Source organism: Sylvia atricapilla, chromosome 8 (genome assembly GCF_009819655.1).
Source record: "Sylvia atricapilla isolate bSylAtr1 chromosome 8, bSylAtr1.pri, whole genome shotgun sequence".
NCBI lineage: Eukaryota > Metazoa > Chordata > Aves > Passeriformes > Sylviidae > Sylvia > Sylvia atricapilla.
The window spans coordinates 16964458-16979258 of NC_089147.1; the positions used below are offsets into that span (position 1 = coordinate 16964458).

Below are 14801 nucleotides of genomic sequence, written 5' to 3' on the forward strand. Positions count from 1 at the left end.
TTTCCAGCAGATTCCCACAAGGATCAGTTCCTGGTACAACATCGTTTAGTATTTTCATCACGTGTCCAAACAATGATGTAAAATCAGTCCCAAGATGGTTGGGGACTGGAGCACTCACGGTGTAAGAAACGGCTGGGAGACCTGAACTTGTCCAGCCTGGAGAAGACAAGGTTTCAGGAAAAGTAAAAACAGCCTAGGAGGAGGTAACAAAGAAAGCAGAGCCAGGCTCTTTACCGAGGTTTGTGGGAAGAGAATGAGACACTGTGATCATAAACTGAAAATGGGGAAGTTTCAATTATATATAAGGAAAAATAAATTGCTATGAGGACAATCAGACATTGGATCAGGATGTCCTGGGATGTTATGAAATCTCTTTCCCTGGAGGTTTTTAAGACCTGAGCAGATTGAAGCCTGGAACAACCTTACCTGAATTCAATTTTGGCCTTGTTTGAAGCAGAAACTTGGACTGGATGGCTTTCCAAAATCTTCCCTTGGAAGGAATGTTATTTGGTTGACTCTGCCTGGAGAGGGATTTGGGAATACTGTTGGATAACTACTTCAACATATGCTCTAATGTAAGGCTACAGGGAGAATCAATTGCTGGACACTATTTGGTAATTGTTGTTAAGAGCTCCACACGAAACTCACCACCTTTGCAAAGTGGAATTCCTAAAATAGAAGCAACTAGTTGCAGGTGACCATCACTTCCTCAGCTGCAGCCTGTGAAGTCTTGCACTGCTGCCCAGTGGAGCTCTCCAGTGCCTTCTGAGCTGCTGATTTTGCTATGGAAGTGGAGTGAAGGACAGCTAGGACCTGGATTTTGTCCTGGGCATGCTATGCACCATTTCTATCACACAAAACTATAGCAGCCTCTTACACTTGCAGAGAAAAAAGGGCATTCAATACTGGGATGAGAGGGAGTACATAAGGAGCTTTTACACAAAGCCTTACCAAGATTCAGTGACTGGAGGCTTCAAGTTAGACAATGTAAAATTCTAAATAAAAATAAAATTTAAAGATGCCACAGCTTCTCTAGAGTGAAGATGAATTCTCCTAAGTTGTATCACGCTTTACTGCAGAGCAAGTGGTCAATGCTGGATCGTGACTCAGGTGGCCAGGATTTGCAGGCAGGCACTCACTGTTCTCTAAGCACTTTCCCTTTTCTGCCTGACTTGGAGTTGTTCTGGAGTATTTCTGAACAGTAGAAACCTTTAAGACAACTCCACATTTTCACAAAAAAGCCTTTTTGCAGTAGCTGAGGGAATAATGTACATCATCTACCTCACACAAATGTAGTCAGAGGTTACATGAACAGCATCAGCACAGGTGTGCTGGAGCAGCAGGACCCTGAGCTATATTGCTAACTAGAAAGGCAAGCAGCCAAGAGATAAACCCATCTGAGCACAGATAACAACACTTCTGATGTGTTTTGCTGTGCTTGCTCGTTAGCTGAGATCCATTAAGATGAATTGCTATTTTCGTGTGTTGTAGAAATGCCATTGTGATAAAGCTCAGATACATCCAAATGCCTTGTTTTCAAACAGAAATCACTGTTGCATTTTTTTCTGGTATGTGTAATCCCCAACCCTTATGTAATTTGAAGAGGCTTTTTTTTTTTACACTTCTCTGAAGTGATGCAACTATTGACTCATTGCTGGTTTGAGTTTTTTGTCACCAGAGATCTCTATTGGTCAGAGCAGCAACTGTTAGGCTATGAATTTTTTGTTTCCTCAATGACAATCTGAAAAAATGGAAAAATGAGCCTCATCTTTTAATTGAATAATTTCTTACATTCTAATTGTGTACTTGACTAGCTTAATATTCCTAGGTTTAAAAAAAATTTTTTTTTTTCCCTCTGAGAAGACAACGTACTTCCTTTTAGCAGTTTTAGACACAAAAATACACATTGATAAGTAATTTCTAATCAGATGATGTAGCAATTCCCTGACCACTTTAGAAAAAACAGGCAGACATATATATTGCTATGTTGAAAAAGTTAGAGCATGAGTGGTATAATTATCATATCATAATTAACTCATTCCCAAATCAGTTAACTTATTGACAGAAGTACTGAAGAGTCTATGTTAGACGAAAAAAAAAAAAAAAAAAAGTGATTCCTGTCTTTTATGGAAAACTAACAGCTAAAAAGAAAGAGGAGGAAATAAATGCATTTTTTTTGCAATATGCAACTATATATATACTGCTCTGTTGCATTTGGATATGTAAGGTGTGCTGGGTGCACATGCACTGCAAAATAAACAAGGCATTACACACTAACACATTCAGGAGGAGTAGCCAGTGGGTTACTGCTTCTTCTGTGTACCTTGGTAACGAATTTATCTTTGACTGCACACATGTGGAACAGTTTGCTGGCTCAATAACCTCTTAGGTGCATAACCACCCCTCAGCAGCTGATTTTTTCATACCTTTACTTACTTACCAGCAGGAAAAGGACACAGGCACAGTGGCATGCAAGGGCAATATCTATGGGTGCATGAACAGAGCCAAGGGCAGAGAGCTGGAAAATGTAAGATAAAATTGAGCAGTGACACCATTGAAAACATGGTAGTCACACACTTGACGGGAGGTGGCAATATCATTTTTATCACACATGATACTTTCACTCTACCATTAATCACTTGGAAAAATTAATTACAAACATTCTTTACTCTAGTCAGACAGTTCCATTTTGGTAGCAGGGAACAGGGTGTGCCACAGTTTTCTCCCTGTCATGGTGAGCCTACTGTCCTTTCGTGTTTTCTCTGCGAAGGATTTTTGTGACAATATCCAGTTGCCTCACACCTTGCAGATGATTGCTCTGCCCTTATCCTTCAGTGGAGTGGCAAGAGTTTTTCAGATTCCTGTTACACATCGCCCACTGACCATGTGCTATTACCACCTTAACGAGAAATCACTTGATGAAAGGCAATTGAGTGGTTACCATCCAGTACAAGGTTACAAGCTCATTATACTACTTCCCCCTCCAATATTAAGCCATAGTGATAAGCCAAGAGTCTTAGCTGATACAAACTGGTGCATTTCTGCTATTTCAACAGTGTTGCCTTTGTTTACATGACATTTAGCTTGAAAGCATTTACTGTTAGGTCAATTTAGGTCCCAGCCTTTGGTTAAAGTGGGTTTCTGGGTGCCACTGTTTTAAAATAAAAACTTGGGATAATCAAAGACTATTCTATTCTTTATTATTATTTTAGTCATCATGGATGAGATGCTTTAAAGATTAATAAACTATGGAGTTTCAGTACTCATGAGAACTTGGTTTCTGTTTCCCCTCAGAGCACTGAGGTTTCCTGTAAAGCTACTCTGGGTCTGGATTTATGTACCATTTGCAGAGGAAGATCTATCCACTTAAAGCTTCCACATTAGATTCTGCTGAGTCAGTTTTATATATCAAAAGCTGTTAAAAAAAAAAAAAACACCACCAAAAAACGAGTCCAGAGGAAGTTCACCGTTTCTTAAACAGTTTTTGTTCTAAAAGCAAACATCTATATTTCTTTTCCTGCATCAGGTCTCTGCTGTGATCTCTTTCCACTAAACTAGAAGCATTCAATGTAGCCATCCTGTTAGGGTTTTGGATTTCAAGGCAATCTCCTAAATAAAAATCAGAGAATTGAACAGATTGAGGTAAGCTGTTAGAATACAGGAAAAAGCCAGAGCTGCCTCTTGTCAGAGACATTTTGCAGGAGGACAAAACTGCAGTGAAAAAAAAGCCTGGCAGAGTGATTCAGAACATACCACTAGGGGGGGAATGATAGCGTTGCTGTACTTAAGTTTGGAAAAAAAATGTTCTGAAAGGTTGTGTTGCTAGCACATACTCTATTTTAGTTTAGGGACTCATCCTGTAATGTCATATATATTCTGAGTGGTAAAGAAACCACCTGATGGCCAGCTTCATTTCAGGGAAAGGGAGGGCATAGGCATGATGGGCACTAGAAGACAAGTTTGGATGTGCTCGAATTACTGGGGGATAGTTCAGAGGAGAGACACCTTGAAAGGTCAATGTCAGGAATGCAGCATGCTAATGATGCTAATGATATAAACAACACCCAAGATAGGTCTCGATTTGGTGAAGCATTTATGGACATGTTGTACTTGAAGCACCTGAGTTGCTGTATTCATTTCAGCCAGGTGACCTGCATACCTCACGGGACAGGAGCCCCAGGCATTGCACTGTCACAGAACTGATGTTCCTTGGCATATATCCACACTCTTTGCAAAGATTAGTGCATCTTCCTCTTATAAAACTGCCTTCTGCTGGTGATCATTCTCCTGATTCCAGACAACTCTGATTTATAGCATAAGAAAAGCCTTCCCAAAGGATTCAATGGCTCTTAATCCCCAAAACATGCACATCATTTGCATATATTTGTGTATCTCATCTTATCCTAAAGAATAAACAAATCACTTCTGGGCCCCTATTCTCTCATATCCATAAGGAAAATTTTGCCTGAGAAAACAATATTTAAGTTCAAGCCCCATCCCCCCCTCCTTTTTTTTTTTTTTTAATTTATTTTGCAGAATAGGACATAATTTATTATTTGGCTTATAATCATTGACAAGGGTCCAAAAAAATGCAAATCTTACTGTTTTGATATCCTACACTGATTGTAACTTAGCATGTCATAGGCCCTTTTAGCACCAGAGACATCATTCTGGTAGAGTAATCCCTTCAGAGAATTCCTTCCAACAAATATAGAAGACTGTCATCATGATGAGAAAAAGCCTTTCCCCTAAAAGTGTTTATCATCCAAGAATAAATAGCAATGAAAATAATGTTTTTTCTAGACTTTAGAGGTACTAATCCATTTATTAGGAAGATACTGCTATAAGCATTTTACATAAGCCACTTATCCTTTCCAGTGACTTACAGTCATCTGAATGTCAATTAAAAAACAGGGAAAGAAGAAGAAGATGAAGTTATAACGCTGTATCAACAGACAGCTGTCCTAGTGGGCACCGGGAGCACAGAATGACTCGCATTGCCGAGCAGTGCAGTCATTGCCAAAGGAATGATGAGCTCACATTCCATTCTGGTTCCCATCCTGGTGTGGTCAGACTGTGGGGCTCTCAGCCCTCCTCGCCCAGCTGACGCCCCTCCGCTGCCGGGACACCAGATCTGGCTCGTTAACGTGTCTGGAATGAGCGGGAGCCACCTCTCAGCTGGCAAGCGCAAGGGGCATACTTGGATTCCCAGGTTGGAAGATTATCTCATTCAAGCACAGTTCTCCCAGAGATATATAAGTGCAGGGAGCGTGGTGGTCCCTGCAGAGCTGCCCTGAGCCCTGGGAGGTTTCAGCCATACAAGAGAACAGCCTTCAATCACCAGCAAATATGACGATGATGATGAAAGTAGAAGAGCTGGTAGGTGCTACCTTCTTTCATTTACTCACAATTAATTATTTTCTAGACTGTCATTAGACCAGGCAGAGAAAGATGACCTTTGTGGATCACTGATTTAGCAGGTTATCAGCATGGCTGTGCTCTAGGTGCAAACCCTTATATACTGCTGGTTATATTATTATATTTTCATTTTAAATTTTCCTTGGGAAAGGGTCTCACCACAGATACAACTAGACAGCTGTTTGGATTTGGCATCACAGCACAGTTCACTAGGAAAAGATCAACCAAAATTTAGCTATTTATTTGACTTTGTCCTTGATTTTAATTAACATACATATTTTTAGAAGCCAGTAATCTTATGATCACACTAAGTAATTCCAATCTAATAGGGGACTGGGATGACATATTAATGCAGGGAAACTACACTATTTTATAATACTAAATTAGCAGTTTAATAATAGTATTGTTTTCTAATAGCAAACTAACAGTTCCTACAGTCACTGACTGCTGTTCATGATGTAAAAAAGTCTTCAAAAAATTAGGTCTAGACCACAAGTAATGGAACATTCTGATCGAGAAACTATGAGAACAGGAATGATTCAGTAAAACACTGCATTTATTTTCCCAGATGGCTTTGTTAAGATACAACTGCCTAACTACTTAATGCTGTCTTAAATTCTTTGGCAAGGTTATCAGTTTCTTCTGCATTAGACTCTATAACAAATACAATTTTACAAGGTAATCAAATGGAAAGGCAGTCTAGTCCATATGAACCACCCTCAAAATACACATCTGCCTCTACTAAGCTTAACAAGTTATCTCTTTGTACACACAAAGAGATGCATTAGGCATTAGAAATATTTCTGAAAACTATTGAAAGCTATGCTGCTGCACAGCACCACATAGCTTCTGCCATTCTGCTACAAATGGGACTTTGGTACTAACAGCAATGGATAAAAACAGCCTTGAAATCAGCAACCCATTTAACTGGAGATGTGCCCCAGCCAGTTGCATCCCCAGCTAACCCAGGCACAAGCAGAATGGCCTATCCTGGCTGTCACACACTCCCAGAGAGGGCAGGAATGAGGCGCAATCAGCCCTAGGCAATCCATGTTCCCAGATGGCGGAGTCTACCGCAGTCAAGAATCCACTGATTGTATTGTATCATGTTTACATTTCCAGGTGACTGGGAAGAAGGTGGATGATAAAGAGACTGGCAGCTTCCTCCCTGAGGACTTCAAGAATGGAGAGTATGAAGCTGCTGTAAGATTAGAGAAGCAGGAGGACCTAAAGACAATCCCTGAGCACTCATTGACCCGAGGTGATCTGGCTTATGAGGAGAAAAAACTAGAAGCAGAGGTAGGTTCTTGGGTTTTCTGCTTGGATTTTTATCATCATATATGCATTTCCTGCTGCAGCCCTTGAAGTTCTGCCTCTCTCTAAGTTAGAAATACATGCATGGTGAGCTAGAAAAACTCTTGGGAGACCACCACAAAAGGAGGTTGGTCTTAAGTCATGGAGATCATGGAGATCTTCTCACCTCTGTAGCCTGTGGGTGCAGGCAGTAACACTTTGAGGCAGAACCTAAAGCATCCCCTATACTGTCTGACTGAAACTCTGAGAGCTCCTGCCACCCAAGGGTCCCCTGCTGCTGGCTGGCACTGAGGGGGGAGCAATCAGAGCCAGTGAGACACCTTCAGCTTGCACACCTAATGACTGCTGCCAAAAATAACTAACCCACAAAAGATGGAAGAGTGCATTTCTGAAGCCAGAAGCCTTAATTAACATGAAAATGTTCTGTTTATGAAAACAGAGCATTACACTTACTAGCACATTTTGAAAGAACAGTAACAAATGAAACTCATACTGGTCTACAGAAGAGCACCAATTTCTATTCCTGGAGTATGACAACTCTCCCTAGATTGTTAAGAACTGATGTTCTTTCCCCCAATAACACAGTATCTGTAATATCTGTAATTTTTTTTCTCTGTGAATAAGCAATCAACTTATTAAAAACTTTTAAGTGATTTGGAAATGATAAAGTTTAAGTAGCAGGGGAAATAAGACTTTGTTCTAAAAAATGAGGAGTGAGAAAGTCAGTCTCAGAAATGTTAGAATAAAGACTACTTCTTAAACTTCAACAGAGACATCATTACTGGCTACAGAGGTTATTTTGAGTTCCTTCAAAGCAGGTTACTAAGAACTTTGTGGGTTTCCAGTTATCTGCAGTCAGCATAATTATTTTCCATTAGGCCAATGATCTGCAGATCAAACCACAAATGCAGAGAACAATAAAAAGAAGAGGTGGAAATAACTTAAAAAATAATTCAGTTGACAAAACTCTATACCATATGACAGTATGTCACCAGTGTATTCAGCCTTAATCACATCATAGGAGAGAATCTGCCATCTGTATTCACCTCGAGTTAGCCCTTGTATGTCAGTCTCCCCTCCAAAGTCAAGGACACCTTGTGAGATCTCAGTTCAGGCAACACACTTACCCTTGGTGTCAGCAGTGCCCCACACTGACTTCATGCCCAGATGCTTTTTACAAGCAGGTTTGGAGAAGTCTTAAACATTTATTGAACTGTCCCATCAAGGACACTGAGGACATGCTTAGTGGCTTCCCAAAATGTAGTAACACTTGCAGACTGAAATGCAAAGATCGTTCTAAACCTTGTTCTTCTCTTGAGGGTATGTTTTTAAGCAAAGAGAATAAAGTTCCAATAATTTAGGGGCTACATAATTAAAAAACAGTGATTAAAGAAAATCACTTGGTGGAAGTCAGTTGAAACTGCAGGAGCTTTCCAGCTCTCATAAGCTGCACATGAAATTTTTAGAATTGTTGTGCCAGAAGAGACTAGTGCTGCTCTGACTCCTGGACTAAATTCATGTCACAACATGTGGCTCAAGAAGAAGTTAGGAAGAGGTCTAATAGTATATGAAAAACTATAGATGAGGTAGAACTTCTCACACAATTAGCAACTTATTGTAATGGTCAGTGAGCCCTATCTGAAAAAAAAATTAAAACAATTTATATCAAAGTTCATCTAGCCTTAATTGAATTCTGCTGAACAGTATCACATTGCTGTCCTGCCACTGAATGGGAGAGGTGGTCACATAGCTCAACTTGCTGCCTTGCCTGATTTGTTTCAGCTGAAGAAGAAGAAATTACAGGCCAGGTCAAAACTTGAAAACTTGGAGGATCTTGAAAAAATTATTGAGCTGAAGAAGAAGAAAAGATGCAAGAAGGTGAAAGTGCCTGTTTTAAAGAAACCTGAACCAGAAGTTATTGTAAGTTACTTCAAAGTACCTTTTTCTGTAAAAGCATTAATAGGAGGTTGTGCCACACACATTTGTGTTCTCTATATTCTTTCCTTCAGACCGGACCTGTGGATATTCCCACATTCTTCAAAGCTGCACTGGAGAACAAGTTGCCAGTAATTGAAAAATACCTGTCAGACAAAGGAGATCCAAATGTCTGTGATAAGGTACGGTCTTCTTCCTAATGCAAAACATGCTACACAAGAAAGCAAAAATAACTTTTACCATGAAGTTTTGTAAATTCCACCCTCATGAGAGGAAAAAAGGTGTGGAGGAAAATAAATAAATGCTGGAAGTTTTGTACATCAGGTTTTCTAGGGGCTACTGAGACCCTTCAAAATCATATTCCCTCAAAGAGTCTTTATAGTTAAAAGAGGGCTGTTGGTGCCTAGGAAAACCTGATTTTCTGTAAAAGGCGATCTTCCAATGCTGTGGAGAAAGAGAAAAGATTTTTTTTCTGCAGAACAACAGAAATAAGTAGCTGCCCTCATACTCCATAACGCAAAAGCTGCACTTTGAAAACACAGTGTAGCATGTTGGATGGGGAGTTCGACAGGTGTCATTTTAAATCTGGAGGCCATACTGTAGATACTTCTCCCATCCTTTAAAATGCTGGGTAGGAAGCTCTCAGCTATCAGGTTGCTATTAAAATTTAGCAGATTTCAGATCTCAAAAGTATTAGCTCTTTAAAAGGAATCAGCATGCAATATGTATTTGCCATCATCGTAGGGAGGATGGGAGAAGAGATTTCAAGACATCTTTGTGCCAAACGCAATATCTAACTTTGCACTTTTTCAATTGCCAGTACAAACGCACTGCGCTGCACAGGGCCTGCTCTGAAGGACATCTGGAGGTGGTGAAAAAGTTGGTGGAAGCTGGAGCCCAGCTTGAACAGAAAGACATGGTATGCACATCCACTCACACCTCTTTCCAAAAGCTGCTCATTGTTTTACCCGTGCCAGGAGAACCATTTATAGAAGTGCTTCTTGTAGAGGAGCAGTACTAAAAGGCCTTATAATGTCTTTGAACCTTATCCTTAAAATAACATTGTTGAGAGGAGGTTTCAGGAGGGAGTGTCTGCCTCCCTGTGCCAAAATGGTGGTGGGAAAGCACAGAGTGGCGCAAACCAGCAAGCCTGGGGCAGGGTAGGAGCTGAGCTCGGGCTGTCCCCTCAGCGGCGCTGAGGCAGCGCTGTCCCACGCGGGGCTCCGGGATTTCAGCGCTGTGCCCGGAGAGCCCCCTGCCCCTCTGCAATGTCGGCCACAGGGGCTCCCGAGTGTCAACAGCTTCGGCAGCTGTTTCTTCGCTTCTCCGCCCTTCTCCCTCTGCTGAACAGCTGGCGCTGGCCAGCCTCGGGCCCCCTGGCTTAACCCAGCAGTGCTCACCGAGGGTGACTAACAGGAATGACAGGCAGAGTGCCACCATCCAGGGGCGCTTTGCAGCACAGCTCAGGGCAGAGATGCTAAATCTTCTGGAGGAAAAATGTTTTAATTCACGTTGAGGACTTGCATAACTTGGGGATTTGTTTTTTTAAAAAAACTGTCCGTTCTCTCGAGCTTCATTTTCTATGCATTTTAGAACCCAAAAGGCAGTGAATAAATTTTTTAGATAGCACGTACCAGCCACATACCTGGTTAAAGGCAACTTCTAAGCTCAAATAGACAAAGCACATCCTCTCTCACAGCAGTGATCTCTGTCTTTAGGATTAATAGGCAATGTGTGTGAAGAGTGAGAAATTCACAGTACTACAGAAATTAGGGCAAAATAAGAAAAGCTGTTACTAGAAACTTTTTTTACTAGAAACTGTGATCACTTTGTGATCACAGTGAGGTGCTCCAGGTTAAATCACAGAAAACTAATTTGGATTAATTTAGAAATCTGATAAAAATAGTGTTTTTTAAAAAAATATAACCTTGTATTAAAATATTTTTCATTTCCTTTTCCTATTAAAGCTTCATTCTACAGCTCTGCACTGGGCATGCCGGGGTGGGAATCTAGATGTTCTGAAATTCTTACTGGACAAAGGGATGAACATAAATGCAAGAGACAAGGTACGTGCTTCTGGAATTCGGCAGCTTTTTTAAATTGGAGTGGGAAAGCTGACCCTTACTCGAGGTAGATAATTTCTGGCAGCTGTTTTTGAAGCAGCTTTTAGCCGTTCCATGCCACTGACCATCTCCCCTGCTGACTCCCCAGCTGCTCAGCACGCCCTTGCACGTGGCTGTGCGAACAGGTCGCTACGACTGCGGGGAGCACCTCATCGCCTGCGAGGCGGATCTCAACGCCAGAGACAGGGTAAGCACCGAGGCCCCTCCCTGCCAGCTCCGGGCAGCGCCACGGGGCTCCGGCTGCCCCCAGAGCCCCGGGAGGAGCCCCCGGGAGGAGCCCCCGGAGAAGCCCCGGGAGGAGCCCCGCCCCGGGCAGCGCTGACGATGCGCTCCGTCCCTAGGAAGGAGACACACCAATGCACGACGCCGTGAGGCTGAACCGCTACAAAATCATCAGGCTCCTGATCCTGCACGGAGCAGATCTGACCCTAAAGAACTGCGTAAGTAATAGCACAAAATCGAAGTCACTTTAAAATCTTATAAAATAAATTTCCCACCAGAGCAGTTCCATAGGTTTCAAGACTGAGACTGTTTTGAACAGACTTAATTAGATCACTTCACAGCTAATTAAAGCAGAGCTCAGACACAGAAAGGGTAACTTGAGGGAGCTCAGGGTAAAGAAGAAAATCCAGTACCTCTTTTAAAACCAGAACCCACTATCTGCTACTTAGACAACATCACACCTTTCTATGATTTTAATTACTCGTATCTTAAAAAGATTTAATAGATAGACACCTTGCACAACTCCAGGGCTTCATCCACCTCGGAGACAACAAAGATCTTAGCTTGTAAGAGAAATCTCCTTTTTGTTAAGCCCACAGCTGAGGGTCAGCCCCAGCACCACACCTGGAGGACTGGCTGTTAACCTTACTGCTGGGCTGAGCAGAGAGAAATCCCACCTGGCTGTGCTCAGAGCCACTGCAGCAGCAGCATTGCTTGAGCTCTGTGACCACTTGTTAAAATATAGCACCTGACAGACCTTTTCTCCCAAAGCCAAACCTAGCAGCAGTAGCATTCACCAGTGCCAGCCAATGTTTTTGACTGACAATCGGTCAAAACCCCAGGGGACAGGGAAGGAAACAGTCACTGGAGCACTCTGTACTCCCTACTCTGCCCACCTCCTGAAGCGTGGCCTCTCCCAGCATTATCCCTCATCAGAGTATGACAATTATGGAAGGTACAGCCCCAAAGTCCAGAGACTTGCTCTCTTGGACTTTGTCTGCACACTAAAGTTGGTCCTACTTAATTCTTGTGGTTCATACTCTAATTAAACTCTTATCTGAATTCTGCATTAAATGGAAGAGTGTCTGAGATTGCACCTAAATATATTTCTTATCACTTGAAACCAGAACAAAAGGAACACCTGCATGTTCTGTTAGTCACAGGATTTGCTTAAACCCACTAAAACCCAGGGAGTTTTCATCATGGGTCTGACCAGGACAGGACTAGTTCTATTGAGCAAAAGTACTCTGACCTCAGGGGCACAAGGCTAAGGCTTGTGCAGAAGAGATTCCCATCATGCAGATGCACTGAACAAGTATTTAGGAAAGAACAAGTACTTGGCTATCACTGGATGAAATTAAATATCCCTCTGTTCCTTTTAACCAGGAAGGGAAAACCCCTATGGATCTTGTTCTTCAGTGGCAGAATGGCACCAAAGAGGTATTCAACAGCCTGAAAGTCAATTCCAAAAAGAGTGCCCATCTAGGTAAATTCTGAAGAGAGAAACCAGACCACACTCTTTTTGCTGCTTTGAAATGCATCCCACAAACCTGGATGAAAATGTCCTTGAACATCTATTGAAAATATTAACAGCACTGGATTATTTGAGGTGCCTTCACAGAAAGCTGCAAGAAACCTGCAAAGAAATTATTTTAAAAGACAGGTTGAGGGTTAAAATTCCACTAGCTCTAAAATGGCTTTATTTATTTATATTTATTATTTATTTATTTAAAAGTAATTTTTAATGATGCTTATTATTCGAGCTTTTTTTATATAGGTGCAATTGCAATTTTAAATGCAATTTTTGCCAGCAACATAAATTCTTTTGTCTTAAATGGCAGCATTTTCAACTATATTAGCAACTTTCCTCAAGCCTTCCAATAGCTCTAAATAGTGAATACTTGCAACTGTTGCCTTGTCTCACTAGTAAAATAACCTGTGAATTGAGTGGCAGTATGAGGAAGAGCAATGGAAGAAGGTATAATGAGGCGCCAAGAGGATTTAATGAAGTAGTTGAATATTGGTTTTTACTCAGGGTTTGGCAATCGTGGTTGATAATGAGCTTGAGGACAGAGCTCCAACCACCCTGTACCCCTTTGGACTGAAGGATTCAGTTGTAATGTTGTGAGGGTGAGAGGAGACTGTATCAGGGAAGTGAATTTTTTTAAACTAGACTACTACAAAGTATGATGATGGAAGAATGCAAAATCAGATTATGTATATTTGTAAATTTGTACTGCTTTTTCTGTACATTTTGAACGGATCGATTTCAGATTAAATTAACAGAGTGGTTCTTTTTACTTGTTGGAGTGAATGACGGAGTGGTGAGCATGCATGGGTAATTTTGTCTCTCTTTAAAGGAAGTTCATATCGTGTCTGCTGTAAAATTCTTAAAAATTAAAAAAGGGTCTCAGCTGCCAAGAGCAGCCATCCCTTGAGCTACCTCCCTGCCACTGTTAGATAAACCCCATCTCACTCATTTTGTTACATGGAGGCACATGTGAAAGTAGAAAGTCAGTATTTTGAGTAGCTAGTAAAACAAAGTTACAGTTCCATTACTGAGTTTGATTTAAAAAATATAATTTCTTAGTCATTACTATGTGGAGCACGAGAAAGCTCCAGTTATCCAAGCCAAGAAAGATGCCAAGACACTTCTCCCTCTGCTTTAGCAGGAGCAGGACAACCTTCAGTGCTGCCAGCCATTTCATAGAATCACAGAACAGTTTGGGCTGGAATGGACCTTTAAAGCTCATCTGTTCCAACCCCTCTGCAATGAACAGGGACATTTTCAACAAGATCAGGTTGCTCAGAGCCCTGTCCCACCTGGCTTGAATGTTTCCAGGGATAAGTCATCTACCACCTCTCTGGGCAACCTGTGCTAGTGTTTCACCACCCTCATTGTAAAAGACTTCTTGTATCCAAACTAAATCCATCCTTTCTTAGTCTAAACCCATTACCTCTTGTCCTATTACAACAGGCTGTGATGAAAATTCTGGAGGAATCTTTTTTAAAAGACCTATTGAAATACTGAAAGGCCCCATTAAGTGGTGCTGGAGCCTTCTATTCTGCAGGCTGAACAACCCCAGTTCTCTCAGCATTTTCCAGAGTGCTCAATCCTTCTTCCCAGCTTTGTGTCCCTCTCCAGACACACTCCAACAGCTCTAGGTTCTTCCTGTGCTGAGGACCCCAGAGCTGAGGACTCCAGGTGGGAGAGAGCAGAGTATAGGGGTATTTAGAAGCTGCATACCATTAAATTCCTAACTATCCACTGGGTGGCCTGACAGACAAATGTGCCAGAGGCTCTCACACTCTTTCACCAACCCACATCAGCTGGCTTTACAGTCTGGCCAAAGCAATGTCCCGGGCAATATCCTGAGGTGGAGTCAGAAGTGGGCAGCAATGAATACTTGTTCCTGGAATGCCAATTTTGGAGTGGATGTTCACAAAACCCAGAGGAGCAAGCAAGAGAACTGCGTATTCTGTCTCCTACACTGAGGCCAACAGCTTCAGACAGATGAGACTTTTCTCACACAAGCACTGTAACTCATGAGTGTCACCCTGCCAGCCACAGGCCTGGTTTGTGAACACATCCTTTTCCACAGAAATTATGGAGTGCCCCCACTTGCTGCCCTTTACCGCAAGCCATGACTTCCCTGCTTGTTTCTGCCCAATTACCTGGACACTGGGAGCAAGCCTTGCAGGAAACAGAAATGACATCAGTGTGGGCTAGCTCAGTCTGTTTATCACCCAAGCGAGCAGCAGTTCAATCTTTCAGGCACCCAAGTGGCC

At 41.9% G+C, this 14801-nt stretch overlaps 1 protein-coding gene across 1 annotated transcript; it reads left to right on the forward strand.

The window, feature by feature from the left end:
* Nucleotides 1-5273: 5273 nt before the first annotated feature.
* On the forward strand, nucleotides 5274-13324 carry ANKRD1 (ankyrin repeat domain 1). The gene is made up of 9 exons (XM_066323856.1): nucleotides 5274-5379; nucleotides 6541-6717; nucleotides 8515-8652; nucleotides 8742-8849; nucleotides 9488-9586; nucleotides 10635-10733; nucleotides 10879-10977; nucleotides 11132-11230; nucleotides 12399-13324. Exons 1-9 carry the CDS (start codon nucleotides 5350-5352, stop codon nucleotides 12507-12509), a joined length of 960 nt encoding a protein of 319 aa, XP_066179953.1. The 5' UTR covers nucleotides 5274-5349; the 3' UTR covers nucleotides 12510-13324.
* The last annotated feature ends 1477 nt before the right edge of the window (nucleotides 13325-14801 follow it).

What these genes read in the sequence shown, in the direction of transcription:
- ANKRD1 (XM_066323856.1), top strand. Translation starts at nt 5,350, where the DNA reads ATGACGATGATGATGAAAGTAGAAGAGCTG. An exon ending in ATCCAAATGTCTGTGATAAG is followed by an intron (nt 8,850 to 9,487) that starts GTACGGTCTTCT and finishes TTCAATTGCCAG; the next exon opens with TACAAACGCACTGCGCTGCA. An exon ending in ATCTCAACGCCAGAGACAGG is followed by an intron (nt 10,978 to 11,131) that starts GTAAGCACCGAG and finishes CTCCGTCCCTAG; the next exon opens with GAAGGAGACACACCAATGCA.